Source organism: Marmota monax, unplaced genomic scaffold (genome assembly GCF_021218885.2).
Source record: "Marmota monax isolate L192 unplaced genomic scaffold, Marmota_monax_Labrador192_F-V1.1 WCK01_AAM20220418_F8-fsc00319, whole genome shotgun sequence".
Taxonomy (NCBI): domain Eukaryota; kingdom Metazoa; phylum Chordata; class Mammalia; order Rodentia; family Sciuridae; genus Marmota; species Marmota monax.
In genome coordinates this window covers 1090761-1103598 of record NW_026692103.1, presented here as the reverse complement: position 1 = coordinate 1103598, position 12838 = coordinate 1090761, and the positions used below count along the sequence as shown (strand labels likewise).

Here is a 12838-nt window from a genome sequence, read left to right as displayed (position 1 = left end):
GAGTTCTGTCCTGCCAAGCCTGGCCACACTCCCAAGCCCAAATACACTGAGGGACAATGAAAAAAATGGCTCAGTTCGACCTTGCATTCTCAATGCATTGTGCCTGCTGTTTGCCTGTTTGCACACTAAGGAAGCTGCTTCCTACTTTAAAATGTCCATTAACTTCCTCCAAATTAAAAGTTCCCCTAACAGAATTCCTATTCTTAGATGGTGTAATCTTGGTCACTGGTGTGTATGTGTGAGTGTGGTGGGGGAAGGGTTGTGTGCCTGGTCCAAAGGTGTGTCCTGCCATAGGTTCTCCCTGTGAGGGGTTTCCAGGTCCCCAGGGTCCTTCAGGAAGTTCTGTACCCTGCCAGTATGAAGTCCCCAGGCTGAGCAGCTCCAAGGACTGCCTCCCACAACCTGGGTGAGGAAGGGCAGGTGGGCAAGGCCAGACCAACCCTAAGCTGAGGTTGGTTTGGACCCTCCTACTCCTGGACCTTTGGTGAGTCTGGCCAGGCATTTTGTTCTCAGCTTGCAGGAAGTCTGAGCGGGACCTGTTATCTACCCCAAACATTTCCTGACTATGGGGCTTTGATCGGGCTGCCAAAAGGGGAGCCGGTGGATGGCAAGGTCTTGACCTTCATGAGAGGCTGGTCAGAGCCTGTGTGTGAAGGAAGGTGTAGGAGGGGAAGGAGGAGGCAGAGGGAGAGAAAGAGAATCTCATGCAGAGTTTCTAGCTGTCTTTGATAGCAGCAAAACCTGTCAACAACGTGTGTGTGTGTGTGTGTGTGTGTGTGTGTGTGTGTGTGTGTGTGTGGTGTTTTTTTCCTGTAAACTGAGCCTCCCCCGCTGGGGCTGGGGAAGGAAGCTGCGGCGCGGGCCAAGGCCTGGGTCGCGTCTGACATCTAGCGGCCTCCAGAGCCCTGGCGGGGCGAGAGAGGGGAGGCGCGAAGGCTGGAGGACGCCGAGTGCGAACACGAGCCAGGAAATCGGGAAGTGCCGAGACGAGGCCTGGCCGGGGCGGCCGTTCTCCGCGCCCCGCACTGTCACCCCTTGGCCGGGGCCTGGCCCACCCGGCTGCCCCTTCCCTCAGCTTCGCCCGTCACCGCCCTCCCGTCCCTCAGGGTCACAAGTTCGACACACGCCCAACGCGGGGACCCCGGAGGGCAGGTCGAGAACCGGGTTCTGAAGGTCACCCGAACTCGAGTCCCGAGGCCGGGGTCCGGGTGGCCGCGGTGGCCGCCGGCGGGGCCAGTGCCAAGTTGGACCCGGAACGGGTGGGGGGGGGGGGCCCAGCACGTGCGGGGCGGCCCAGCGGGTGGCCGCCCGCCCCGGGGTGCGGGCATGTCGCGGGCACTTCCGGCCTCGGTGACACTCGCCGCGTCGCCAGTCCCGCGGCCAACCCGCCGCCGCCGCCGCCGCCTCCCGGTCGCCATGGCGACGCCGTCGCGCTGAGGCCCGCGTGCCATCTGGGAGGCCCGTGCGGCCCGCGGAACCGGCAGAGCGGCCCGGGCGCGGCGCGGGGAAGCTCGCAGGCCGGTGGGCGGCGCCGCTCGGCGGGACCAGGTAGGCGGCGGGGGGGATCCCGGCCCGCGCCGAGGGGGACGCGGCCGGCGCGACGGGGAGCGCGGGTGAGCCCAGGCTGCCGGGGGCCGCCCGCGCCCTGGCCGGCCAGGCTCTCCGAGCCGCAGCGGGCCTCTCTCGCCCTCACCTGCCGCCACACCGGACTCAGGTGCAGTCCTACCTCCCCGCCCTCGAGAGGCCGCCGGGCGCAGCTCGGGGCGCACAGAGCCGATCCAGCTCCTTCCTGACGCCCGGGCAGAGCCCGGCCCCGGGCAGTCCCTGGGCCGAGTCGCTGCTGAAGTTAGAACGCAGACTCCGGGACCCCGAGTTTAGAGCAGGGATCCGCAGCCGCGTTCTAGGACACGGCGGGTGGAAGTGGGTGGACCAGCGTTTGCCACGACTGTTCTTCGAAACCCGAAACCCGGGCTTCCGCCTCTTCCCATGGCCGGCTCTGGGGCTGAAATGTCTAGCGGCAGATCCTTTCTATCTCCTCCGACACCCCAGCTCCGAGTGAGGGTGGGGGGTTCCAGACTGGGAGAGCCTGGCTCCTTCGGCTGGCCGTGACGGGTGGACACAGGGGCTGCAGAACTGCGCGGGGAGAGGGAGGGATCCGCAGCTGCCTTTGACTCTGGGGTGGTGACAGCGGGGCCATTTCTCTGCCCTTTCGGGCGCTGCATCACAGTCACAGAACGGGGGTCCACGTAGACTCTGGGACCCGTGGCATGTCTTCCCGTCTCTTCTCCTTCGGGTTGCCCCTCTCCTCTCATCTTTCCACCTTGGCAGTCTTTGAATGCTTTCTAAGACTCATTAAATGAAGTTCCATCTTAGGTTTCCTGGATTCTACTCTTTCTTTTCATAGTAAATGGAAAAAAAAAAAAGAAAGAAAAGAAAAGAAAAACAAAACCAAAGCTGTACCACCTACTCTAGCTGCCTTGATTTCTCCACTGAAATTGGTCAGAGACAGGAAAATGCAGGGCGGCTCCAACCCCACCCCCTTGCAGGAGGTGCTTCTGGAACCAGAGGTAGAACCGCCCACAGTTTGCCCTGCCACCTTCTCTTGGCAGGCTTAACCTGGGCTTTTCTGCTAATACAGGTTGTGAGGCATCAGGCTGTGTTGGTGGACAGTCAGGAGAAAGGAACCGCATCCAAGAGTCAGCTTCACTGCTTCCTAATCAATCCATAACCGATTTTTGAAAATATAGAACATCACAGATTAAAAGCAGACCAGGCTTCCTGCTCCCCTGCTCCAGGAGTTTCTGCTCCAGGAGTGTGGGAGGCTGGTGGGAAGCAGAAGGGAAGTGTGAATTTTTTAGAGGGAGTCCTACTGTTAGCTGTCATCTATTCTGGGGCCCCAAACCTGGTATATACATTGCTGCTGACATGTGACTTCACCTGAAGAGGCCATTAGGGTCAGGTTTAGTTTTTATTAGACCAGTATTTGACTGAGCCCCTACCATGTAGCAGACACTGTGCTAGGAACTCGTGTATATTTTTCCCACTTAATCTTTCTACTGTCCAGTGAGGTAGTTCTCAATATCCCCCCACCTCACAGATGAGGAATCAGGGCTAGACAGGGGACTTGGTTTGTTTGGGAACACAGTGGAGTGGCTTTGAAATCACAACTTTGTGATTCAGGCTGAATTGTGACTTTCATGGGCCTTTTCCTACATAAAACAAATAATAACGGTCTATTTTGTATCTGTGTTGGTATAGACACAAATGTCATCCAGACCAAATTAAAAATTAAAACATTTTCTTTGACCCTAAAAATTCATCTTTTCTTCTGTAACCACCTCCTCCACCCCTGCCAAGCTACGTCTCCAGCCCTCTTGACTTTAACAAAGATGAAAATCTTTTTGCTTTTTAAGTATTAGGAGCCACTCAAACCTGATGGTGACTTCAAGCCCTGCTTTCTTCCTCAGGTACCTCAGGTGTGGAGTTGTAAGAAAATGCCCCTTTGCCTTCTCTTTCATCACATTCTGGGACAAGCCAGCTGTTTTCACCCATCAAAAGATCATCCCCTCCTTCATCTAACTCAAAACCCTGTTGATAAGGAGGAAAGCTTCCCTCTATCCTCTCTGCCCCAGGCTGTAGAAAGTGTACAGTGTCTGGTCCCTAATAATGAGATTAGGCCTGGTCGCCTTTTAATAAGACACAGTGGGTTTCAGGAGGGAGCTTGTGGCTTAGCAGCGTAGGTTAAGCCCTGGGGGAAGCTCTGTCCCTGTTTGATTGCATTAAGTGGCATCTGGCTGCAGTTTGTGTGCTGGGGGTGTGTTTGTCACAGCCCAGTTTTCTAGAAGCTGCCAGAAATCTGTCACCCCCACCCTGTGCTCTTACAGAAAAAGGAGAGTGGCCACATAAAGGGCAGCGTGAGTACCTCTAGTTGCAAGACCGGTCTTCTGGGCAGAGCATACCTTTGGGGTGGAGAGGGCCACTTCCAGGCCCTTGAAGTGCCTGGGGACCAAGGTTGAACAGGAACCAGGAAGCTGTCATGGGAGGGGGAAGACCATCACCAGGCTGTGTCAAGGTGACTTTCTCAACAAGGTTTAGGGTCAAAGTCTCAGATCTTTGACTGACATCAGTATTAGGAAAATGTGACAGTACTAACCCATTAAAATTACTGGGTGTTGGAAAGCACAGGGTCACTTCGGCCAGCAGGAGACTCAGGAGTGTGCCACTTTATTAAAGGAGGGGCCCTCTTCTGTGTGCAAACAGGACAGCTTGAATTCTTACTGCTCTCCCCTTTTCATCTTTCTCTGTGCTGCACATTGCCTGCAAGCCCCCCTGAGGGTAGGGATGTCCTCTACAGCATCTACCAGTCCTGATATACAGTAGGCACTCAATAAACAATTGAGTGGAGCTGCTATTTGCTGATGGTAATTTTGGGGTTGCTCTTTATGATCTTTGAGCCCTAATTTCATCATCTATCAAACTGGGGTAATGCTTCTATTATGTTCTCAGTGTCACCGCTGAGGACTGAGAGAAAATGGGACCTGGTACAGAGTAAGGGGCTCACTGGCTGTTGGAGGCCCTCCCTCCTGATGCACACAAGCTGTCTCACCCTAATATGGAGGGTGCAAACCCAAGGAACCCAGGAATGAGTTTGCAGTGTAGGATGGCAAAGCTATGTGCTTGGTCATCACCTTTTGAGGAGAACCTCCCTTGAGGTCCTGCCTGTCTCGAGGAGGCTGGCTGGGATGGGGAAGCAAATGACCCTGGAGTGAGGCCCGCCCCTGCGCCCCAGCCCTGCCCTTTGCATTCATAAAGAAGTCCAGGCAGCTCTGCTTGACTGCCTGGGGTGATGTTCCTTCTGTTCTTCCTAATTCAGAGATAATCAGATTCTGTCTGTACTCTGAGCTCTCTGGGGATGAATCTAATAAGGGAGGCAGTGACCTGCAGAGGAGGACGCAGGACAAACGACCAGAGGACAGCCTTTCCTCCTTTAGTCCATTTTTCCTGTTAGAGTTGGGGTAAAGTGTTAGGGACTCCAGGAGTCACAAAGAAGAGTAAGGCGCCTCCTTACCTCCAAGGACAGAGCACTTCAGCAGAGAAGCACCACGAGACTGACCTAGTACAGAACCAGAAAGGGTAAGGAAGCTCTGGGGAACCTTGGGAGACAAAGAGAAGGGGCCAGTGTTGGGCACGGGGAACAGAGTGGGAGTGAGATGCCATTGAAAGGCCTGGAGAGAATCTGGGGCCTGTGCAGGGAGCTGGGAGCAGCTGGCCCAGAGGAGGGGGGAAGGACAGCAGGTTATGTTGGGAGTCGGGAGCCCTGAGGGTCTCCTCCATGTGACCTGGTAGGAACAGTATGGCTGTAGAGGTGGAAACTGAGTTAGGATCATGATACAGCAGGCAGGGGACAGGACTTAGGGAACTGGGTCTGTCCTTGGTGTGTCAGGCAGATTGAAGAGAAAAGCCGTAGACCCTGACTTAATGTGGCAGCAAGATGGCTGTGAGGGAAGTGATGGCAGAGACCTGGCGGAGCCCCTGGGCTGCATGGCCAGGGTAGGGGCCAAGGTGCATGGGTCAGACCAGGAGGGGCAGCCCCATGGCTAATGGGGTCATGAGGGGATGAGACTACAATGGGACAGGAGTTTGGTCTTGGATGAGTTTGAAGTGTTGGTAAATGTCCAGGTACAGATTTCTAGTGGACCATTAGAAGTGGGGTTTGAATATGGAGGAGGACAAAACTGGCATTAGATTTTGGAGTCACCTGTATAGTGACGGATAGGATCAGTGGCAAGAATTCCAGAAATAGGATTCATCGTTGGCCTGCACACTGTGAGAGCGTGAATCAGGGCTGTTTCTGGGAGATGATTTTACAGAGTGTATCAAAAACCTGAGAAGGAACCTGGCCCTGTCTCACACAAGCGTGCAGAGATGATCACCTGGTGGTGTTTATCTGGAGAAAAACTGAAAGCCAGTCCCCGTTGAACAGCTGGGGGCTGAGGTTGGCTAGGAGAATAGTTAGTGTGAAGTTAGTGAAATGAGGTAGATGGATATCGACGGGCATGAGAAGTACGCATGATATACCATTATGTTAAAATCACACCGAAGGAAATGGTAAGATCCCATTTCTATTTTTAAAAATGCATCATATGGGAATGGTGGTGTACCCAGAGACTTGGGAGGTTGAGACAGGAGGATCACAAGTTTGAGGCCAGCTTCACCAACTTAATGAGAGCCTGTCTCAAAATAAAACATATAAAGAAAGGGCTGGGGTGTAGCTCCTTGGTAGAGCACTCCTGGGGTCAATCCCCAGCACTGCAAAAAAAAAAAAAAAAACAAAAAAAACAAGTAAGGATAGAAATCAAACGTTGATGACGTGATTTCTTTTTTCCACTCATCCATATTTTGCCTCAGTGAGTCACATTATTAGCCGCCTCCTTTTTTTCAAACCGGTGCGGTTGCCATCGGCTGTCAGGCATGGCAGGGCACCAGGGAGCGGAGGTGAAGCCGGAGCCCCAGGGGAGACTGCAGACTCTTTCCTGAGCTCTGCAGGATGGGGGCTAGACCCTGTGGTAGTGCCAGAGGGACTGCCAGCCACATTCTGTCACTGCTGTCACCCACTGCTACTGGGAGAGAGAGATGGGTGGTGGGGGAGGTGAGAGGGTGACAGTCTGGGGGAGGGTGCAATAGGCTGGTGCCCTCATGTCAGCTCATGGTGGCAGTGGCAATGTCCAGGCATGGCAGGACCTTTCTGTGGGGCCCATGTGCTACTGGCACTGAGGCAAAAGGAGAGGAGGCCAGGGCCAGGCTGGTTCCCCTCCTGCCTGCCCTCCTCCTGTCGCTGGCTGCCATGGCCAGAGCATGCCCATTCCCATGGGGATGGGACAGGCACAGTGCGGGGAGGAGAGCTGGCCCCAGGGCTGCCGTGCGTGGCGAGCTGGAGCACACATGGACCTGGTCTCCTGAGCCAGGTTGTCCCAGAGCCTGCAGGTCCACCGAGTCCATGAAGACACGAGGGCTGCCTTTCTGGTGCCCTCAGTTTTGGAAACCTTGCCCGAGGGAGGAAAGCGCCCTGCTCCCACCTGGCTCGGGGTAGGGCCGGAAGGGAAGGAGGCTACTCTGCTGCCCCAGGCTCCTGCTGGCTGGCACAGCAGGGCCAGGGCAGCTATTCTACAGGACGAGGAGCCTGCTGTGGGGTGTGGGGCTGGCTCTCAGGATGGTGGGCTAGAGAAGACTCCTCATCTCCAGCTAGGAGCTTAGAACCTGGTAGGGGGTGGGAGGAGCCCATTTTTCATCCCAGAAGTATTTTTACATTCGTTTGGAGAAAGAAGGTTCAGCTAACCTGAACCTTCAAGGAATTTGCTCACTTCTCTGTAATTGGTCTGTAAACCCTACCTGAGAATACTGGGGACCTCATGAGAGGACATACAGCTCTCACCTGAGGCCTGTGCTCCCACAAGAACTTGGGGTGTCTTCCTTTGCACCTTCTTTACACATGGAACCCAAGTCAGGTCTGTCTCCTGAGAAGGCTGGGCCTCCTGCTGGGCTGCTCCTGGGACTTAGGGATCCTGCTCCAGGAGGGTAGCAGGAAGGGATCTTGGAGGTGGGAGAGTGAGTGAGCTCTGTTTGAGGACAGGGGAGACGGGTGAGGTGGCGTGTGGAGGTGGGATGCCACTTCTGGAGGTTGTGGGTGACTCCTCTGAGCTGTTTCTTTCTTGCAGTGGCTGCCTCAGCATGGAGAGTGGCCTTGGCCCTGTGTCCACCCCTGGTGCGCTGCCCTACTATGTGGCCTTCTCCCAGCTGCTGGGTTTGACTGTGGTGGCCATGACTGGTGCTTGGCTGGGTCTGTACCGAGGTGGCATTGCCTGGGAGGGGACCCTGCAGTTTAACGTGCACCCGCTCTGCATGGTCATAGGCATGATCTTCCTGCAGGGAGATGGTAAGTCCTGTGGGGAGCTGCTCCTTTGTGCCTGGGCTTGGGGCTGTCATAGGGAGAGGGATCCTGTTACCCCTGAGGTCTCTTCCAGCTAGACAAATCAAAGATTCTAGAAAAGATGGAGCGGGGGCTGGGTTAGAGCCGGGTTAGAGCTGGGTTAGAGCCTGGGGAGACAGTTCAATCTGGCACCGAGGCTGGTGGGTGGCAGTCGCTCTCCAGCTGTCCTAGCACTTTTTGCCTTTTGCTTCATCTCCCGGGGGTGGGGTGTTTTCTAGAGCAGAGAGCCAGGTCCTGGGCTGGGAGCTGAGCCATCTTCATCAGTGACTGGGAATTGGGAAAAGAAATATTAGGATTGTGCATGTGTGTTGCTGCACTTGGACTTGGCCCGGCTAGAGCTCCTCCATCTGGGGTGGGAGCAAGGTGGTGCATGGCCTGCGCTCTTCCTAGAGGCAGTCCTGGTGATAGCCACTCCTCAGCAGCATGTCCCCAGAGGTATTCCCCATGAGACCTGAGCCTACCTGCTGGATGCAGTGGGGATTCGGTTTGGGAATGAGGAAACTTCATATTAAAAATTGTGACAGGTCATGGGGCTGGGGTTGTGGCTCAGCGGTAGAGCGCTCGCCTAGCACATGCGAGACCCTGGGTTTGATCCTCAGCACCACATAAAAATAAATAAAATAAAGGCATCGTGTCCAACTACAACTAAAAATAAATAAATAAATAGATAGATAGATAGATAGATAAATAGATAGTGACAGGTCAGGCTTCAGTATTGGACTCTGAGGAGTGATATTTCTAAAACGTCAGTTCAGAAGCTGAACTGTTTGATGAACCCAAAGCACCTGAATGAATGAGTTCACAGGACATCTGCAGGCAGGATGTGGATGGGTGTCCACTGGGCCAGTAATTGCTCCGGATGAGGCCTGAGGGCCCAGTCCCACCTTTGTTGCCCTTTGTGGCAAGAGCTGTGGCACAGCCTCCCAGCATGCTTGAGTGTGCTCAGGTGTGTGTGTGAAGGGTGGACCCAGCTGGAGAGGGCAGTGCCATCTGCAAAGGTCAGGAGCTCCCACGGTCCCTTGGAGTCCTGTTTTCTCCTGTAGTTCCTGTTGGGGGCCAAACTTGACAAGCTGTAACTCAGCTCATGCTCCGGCCACGTGGCCCTTCATGCTGTTTGTCCAGCGCAGGCCACACACTTAGTTTTCCCTTCCTACTTCCCACAGCCCTGCTGGTCTACCGTGTCTTCAGGAAAGAGGCCAAACGCACCACTAAGGCCCTGCACGGGCTACTGCATGTCTTTGCGTTCATCATCGCCCTGGTTGGTGAGTCATGGTGTGCCTTCCTCTCCTCGCCCATTGCTTCAGCTGGGAGGCAGCTGCTGGGTACACACCATTCCTTGCTCCAGAACCCTATGGCCCTGCCCCTGGTCCTCTCCCCAATACCGTCCCTGGCAGGGACACTCGGTGCTGGCTGTCATTGGGCTGGACCAAAGCCCAGAAATTCTGGCTAGCCAGTGTCCCTCAGGTCATCCCACCCACTCTCTTTTCCACATCCCACCCTGACCTCACACGGCCCTTATCTCTGGTCCAGGCCTGGTGGCGGTGTTCGATTACCATAAGAAGAAGAGCTATGCTGATCTGTACAGCCTGCACAGCTGGTTCGGGATCCTTGTCTTTGTTCTTTACTTTGTGCAGGTGAGTCCCTCCAGCACCCCATCTCCAGGTCCAGCGGCAAGGGACAGGGAGGGGGAGGAGAGGCAGTGCTGAGTGTGCCCTGAGAGTTGCTTAGTTTGGTTGGACATCACCTTCAGATGCGGGAGGGGTGTGATCCTAGGACTGCATGGGCCAGGGGCCCCAGGCCCAGCACCCTTCCCCGCTGACTTGGCACTGTATTTGGTCACATGCCAGCTGAGTTCTCAGAATGACCAACTTTTGCTATGGGTCAAAGACTTCAATCATTGGGGGCAGGACCCATTCCCTGTCCTTAACAGTCCTCAAGAGGGGAAGAAGGGGTCGCCCTGGTGTCCTCCTGCTGGTTAGGTGCGTGGCCAGCGCATGGTCCAACACTGCCTCTCCTTTTCTACTAGTGGTTCGTGGGCTTCAGCTTCTTCCTGTTCCCTGGAGCTTCATTTTCCCTGCGGAGCCGCTACCGCCCTCAGCACATCTTCTTTGGTGCCACCATCTTCCTCCTTTCTGTAGGAACAGCCCTGCTGGGCCTGAAGGAAGCGCTGCTGTTTAAACTCGGGTGAGCGTCCTAGGACAGGAGAGGGCAGAGCCACAGCTGCCTACAAAGATGGAACCTCCCTCCCTCAACATTTGTTTTCTAAGCCAGCCTTTTAGAGACTTAGGAGTAGTTAGAGGGGGCTGGTGCTGGCAAACCTGTGGCATCTTTAAGGCCCAGGATGAGAATGGCATTTGGCCTAACTGGGACCCCTTGGGTGGCTTCTCCCTTCTCTCCTTCCCTGTAGGAGCCAGTACAGCACATTTCAGCCTGAAGGGGTTCTGGCCAACGTGCTGGGCCTGCTGCTGGCCTGCTTCGGGGTGACTGTGCTCTACATCTTGGCTCAAGCTGACTGGAAGCGGCCTCCCCAGGCTGAAGAACAAGCCCTCTCCATGGACTTCAAGACTCTGACGGAGGGAGACAGCCCCAGCTCCCAGTGATGGCCCGGCTCCATCTTGTCTCATGCAGAGGCCGCTTGGGGGCGGCTCTCTCAATTTTGTGGAGTTCCCATAGGCGTCTTGTGGCTCACCCCTGCTGAGGCTGAGTCTTCAGAACCTGGGGAAGACTCAGGCAGCATGGTGGGGAGTGTGGGTGTAGTGGTGTCTTTTAGGTGGCTTCTGGGGTTAGGGCTGTCCTCTGCTTTCCCTCCCTCACTGTGGCTGTGGCTATAGATGTCCTGTGCAGGTATTGTTCCCTGTTCCCCTTCACATGCAGAAAGCTTTGGTGGGGGCCTGGGGCTCAGTCCTGGATGCAGAAGCAGAGCTCCCCACAGGAGCTGGACAGGCTCCACCCTCCAGGCAGCAGATGGCTAGGGTGAGGCCAGGGGAACTGCAGGGCCTTAGGGATAGTTCTGGAAAGCTAAGACTGCTGTTTGTATAACTGAATCCTAACCAGGAGTCCCTCCAGCCTGAGCAGCATGTTGGAGAAACTGGCCCAGTCCTTGGCAGTGGAGCAAGTGATATTATGTACAAAGTATGCCTCTAATCAGAGGAAGGCTTCCCAGGAGAGGGGAGGGACCAGCTCCTGGGAAGCACTGCCATTTGGCTTTGACCCTACTGCAGTCTTAAGCCTTCCTGCTCTTTAACCCACGATTCCCAGGACAGCTTTGAGGGAGAGGGGACAGGAACATGTGACTTCAGCACACTTGCCCTGGAGATGGGGCAGCCTGCATGGGAAGCAGGAGAGGCCTCCTGTCCTCTGGCTCCCCTGCAGAGCTCCTCTCACAGTGGGCAGCTTGGGAACTGCGCTGAGAGGCAGAGGGCAGTTTTTTGGAATGAAGAGCCGCTGCTTGTGGCATGCTTCTGGCTTGAGCTGCCTGTTCTGTTTTGGAGGATGAGCCCTGTCTTCCCTCACCTGGGCCCATCTTTTCAGGAATTTGGAACTGGGGCAGAATGAGAAGAATCCTCTGTGGTGTCTGGACCTTATTCCCATCCCATAATTTGTGTTATGATGTTGTTAGCTGAGTCACTGTTTGGCTTTGCTCTAGAAATAATATGTTTAGAGCCTCCGTCTGATGCTTCTTGGACTTGGGAAGGCCCCTCCATTTTTTCTGGGCTCTAAGCAACCTGACAGTTTGAGACAGTCACAGTTTACTTAAGTGAGAAAATTAATAAAATTTCTAAACTGACTACATTTAACAGTTACCCTTTTCACACCTAGATGCTGCCTTAGAGAAAATGGGCTGGCCTTATCTATTCCTCAGATTTTTTTCTTTTTTGTACCAGGGATTGAACCCAGGGGCGCTTACCCACTGAGCCACATGCCAGCCCTTTTTATTTTTGATTTTGAGACAGAGTCCTGCTAACTTGCTTAAGGCCTTGCTAAATTGCTGAGGCTCTGAACCTGTAATCCTGCCTCAGCCTCCTAAACTGCTAGGTTATAAGCATGTGCCACCTCACCCAGCTACTGCTCAGATTTTTAATAATTGGTTTTTGCCAATTATTGGGTCCTACTTTTGGTGATGTCATTTCTCAGAGCAGGTACGTGTGATCCAGCCCCCTCCCCAGACCTCTTTCCCCATTTCCTCTCCACTTGCCCTGATAATAAATCGGTTGTATACTCTGCAAGGACAAAGATCTTATCAATTATTTAATCAGCTGCCATACATTTGTATAGTCTATGTTTACATGTGTGAAACTCGTCCTTGGACAAACTACCAAAACATAATTGTGTATCTCTCTTGCCAGAAGCTACATAGAGAACTGGAACCTTAGATCTGGAATGAGAATCTGTAAACTGGTCTATTTGCCAAAGTGTATATTGGATGACTAAGGACCAAAGAAGGCCCCCAGCCGACGTGTGGTTTCTTTTGTTTGTATGTGGCCAGTCTCTCTTGACGTACCATGTGCTGTCGGTGTAACAGATGATTCAATAAATGTCTACAGCAATCTACTTGCCTGTTATCTTCATTTGCCGTGACAATAGTGAAAAGGGCCAGAGCTTTTAGCAGTCAGATATGTAAAGTTAGTTCTACTCCTTGAGAGAAATCGTCCCCAGGCTGGGCACAGAACAGGACTGAAATGGCCCTGTGAGGTCCAGTCTGGCCCCAGTGGAGGGGAATTTTCCATGTGTTGGATAAACTTTTCTCTCAGCCAGAGCAAATGGCCTGGAGGGCGGAGCTCCATGAGCCTGATAAGGTCCTAAAGCAAGAAGTGTCCCCTAGCACAGTATTCAATTGACTTCTTTTTCTTC

The 12838-nt window shown here is 54.2% G+C and overlaps 1 protein-coding gene across 2 annotated transcripts; it reads left to right on the top strand.

Annotated features, from left to right (window-relative positions):
- The first annotated feature begins 1438 nt into the window (after window positions 1-1438).
- On the top strand, window positions 1439-12538 carry LOC124104235 (transmembrane ascorbate-dependent reductase CYB561). 2 transcript variants are annotated; one of them, XM_046461025.2, is made up of 6 exons: window positions 1439-1548; window positions 7716-7933; window positions 9151-9249; window positions 9518-9621; window positions 10014-10171; window positions 10395-12538. In XM_046461025.2, exons 2-6 carry the CDS (start codon window positions 7729-7731, stop codon window positions 10585-10587), a joined length of 759 nt encoding a protein of 252 aa, XP_046316981.1. In that variant the 5' UTR covers window positions 1439-1548; window positions 7716-7728; the 3' UTR covers window positions 10588-12538. The 2 variants fall into 2 exon arrangements, with proteins under 2 accessions (XP_046316981.1, XP_058440901.1); XM_058584918.1 differs by lacking the exon at window positions 1439-1548 and adding an exon at window positions 2762-5133.
- Window positions 12539-12838: the final 300 nt, after the last annotated feature.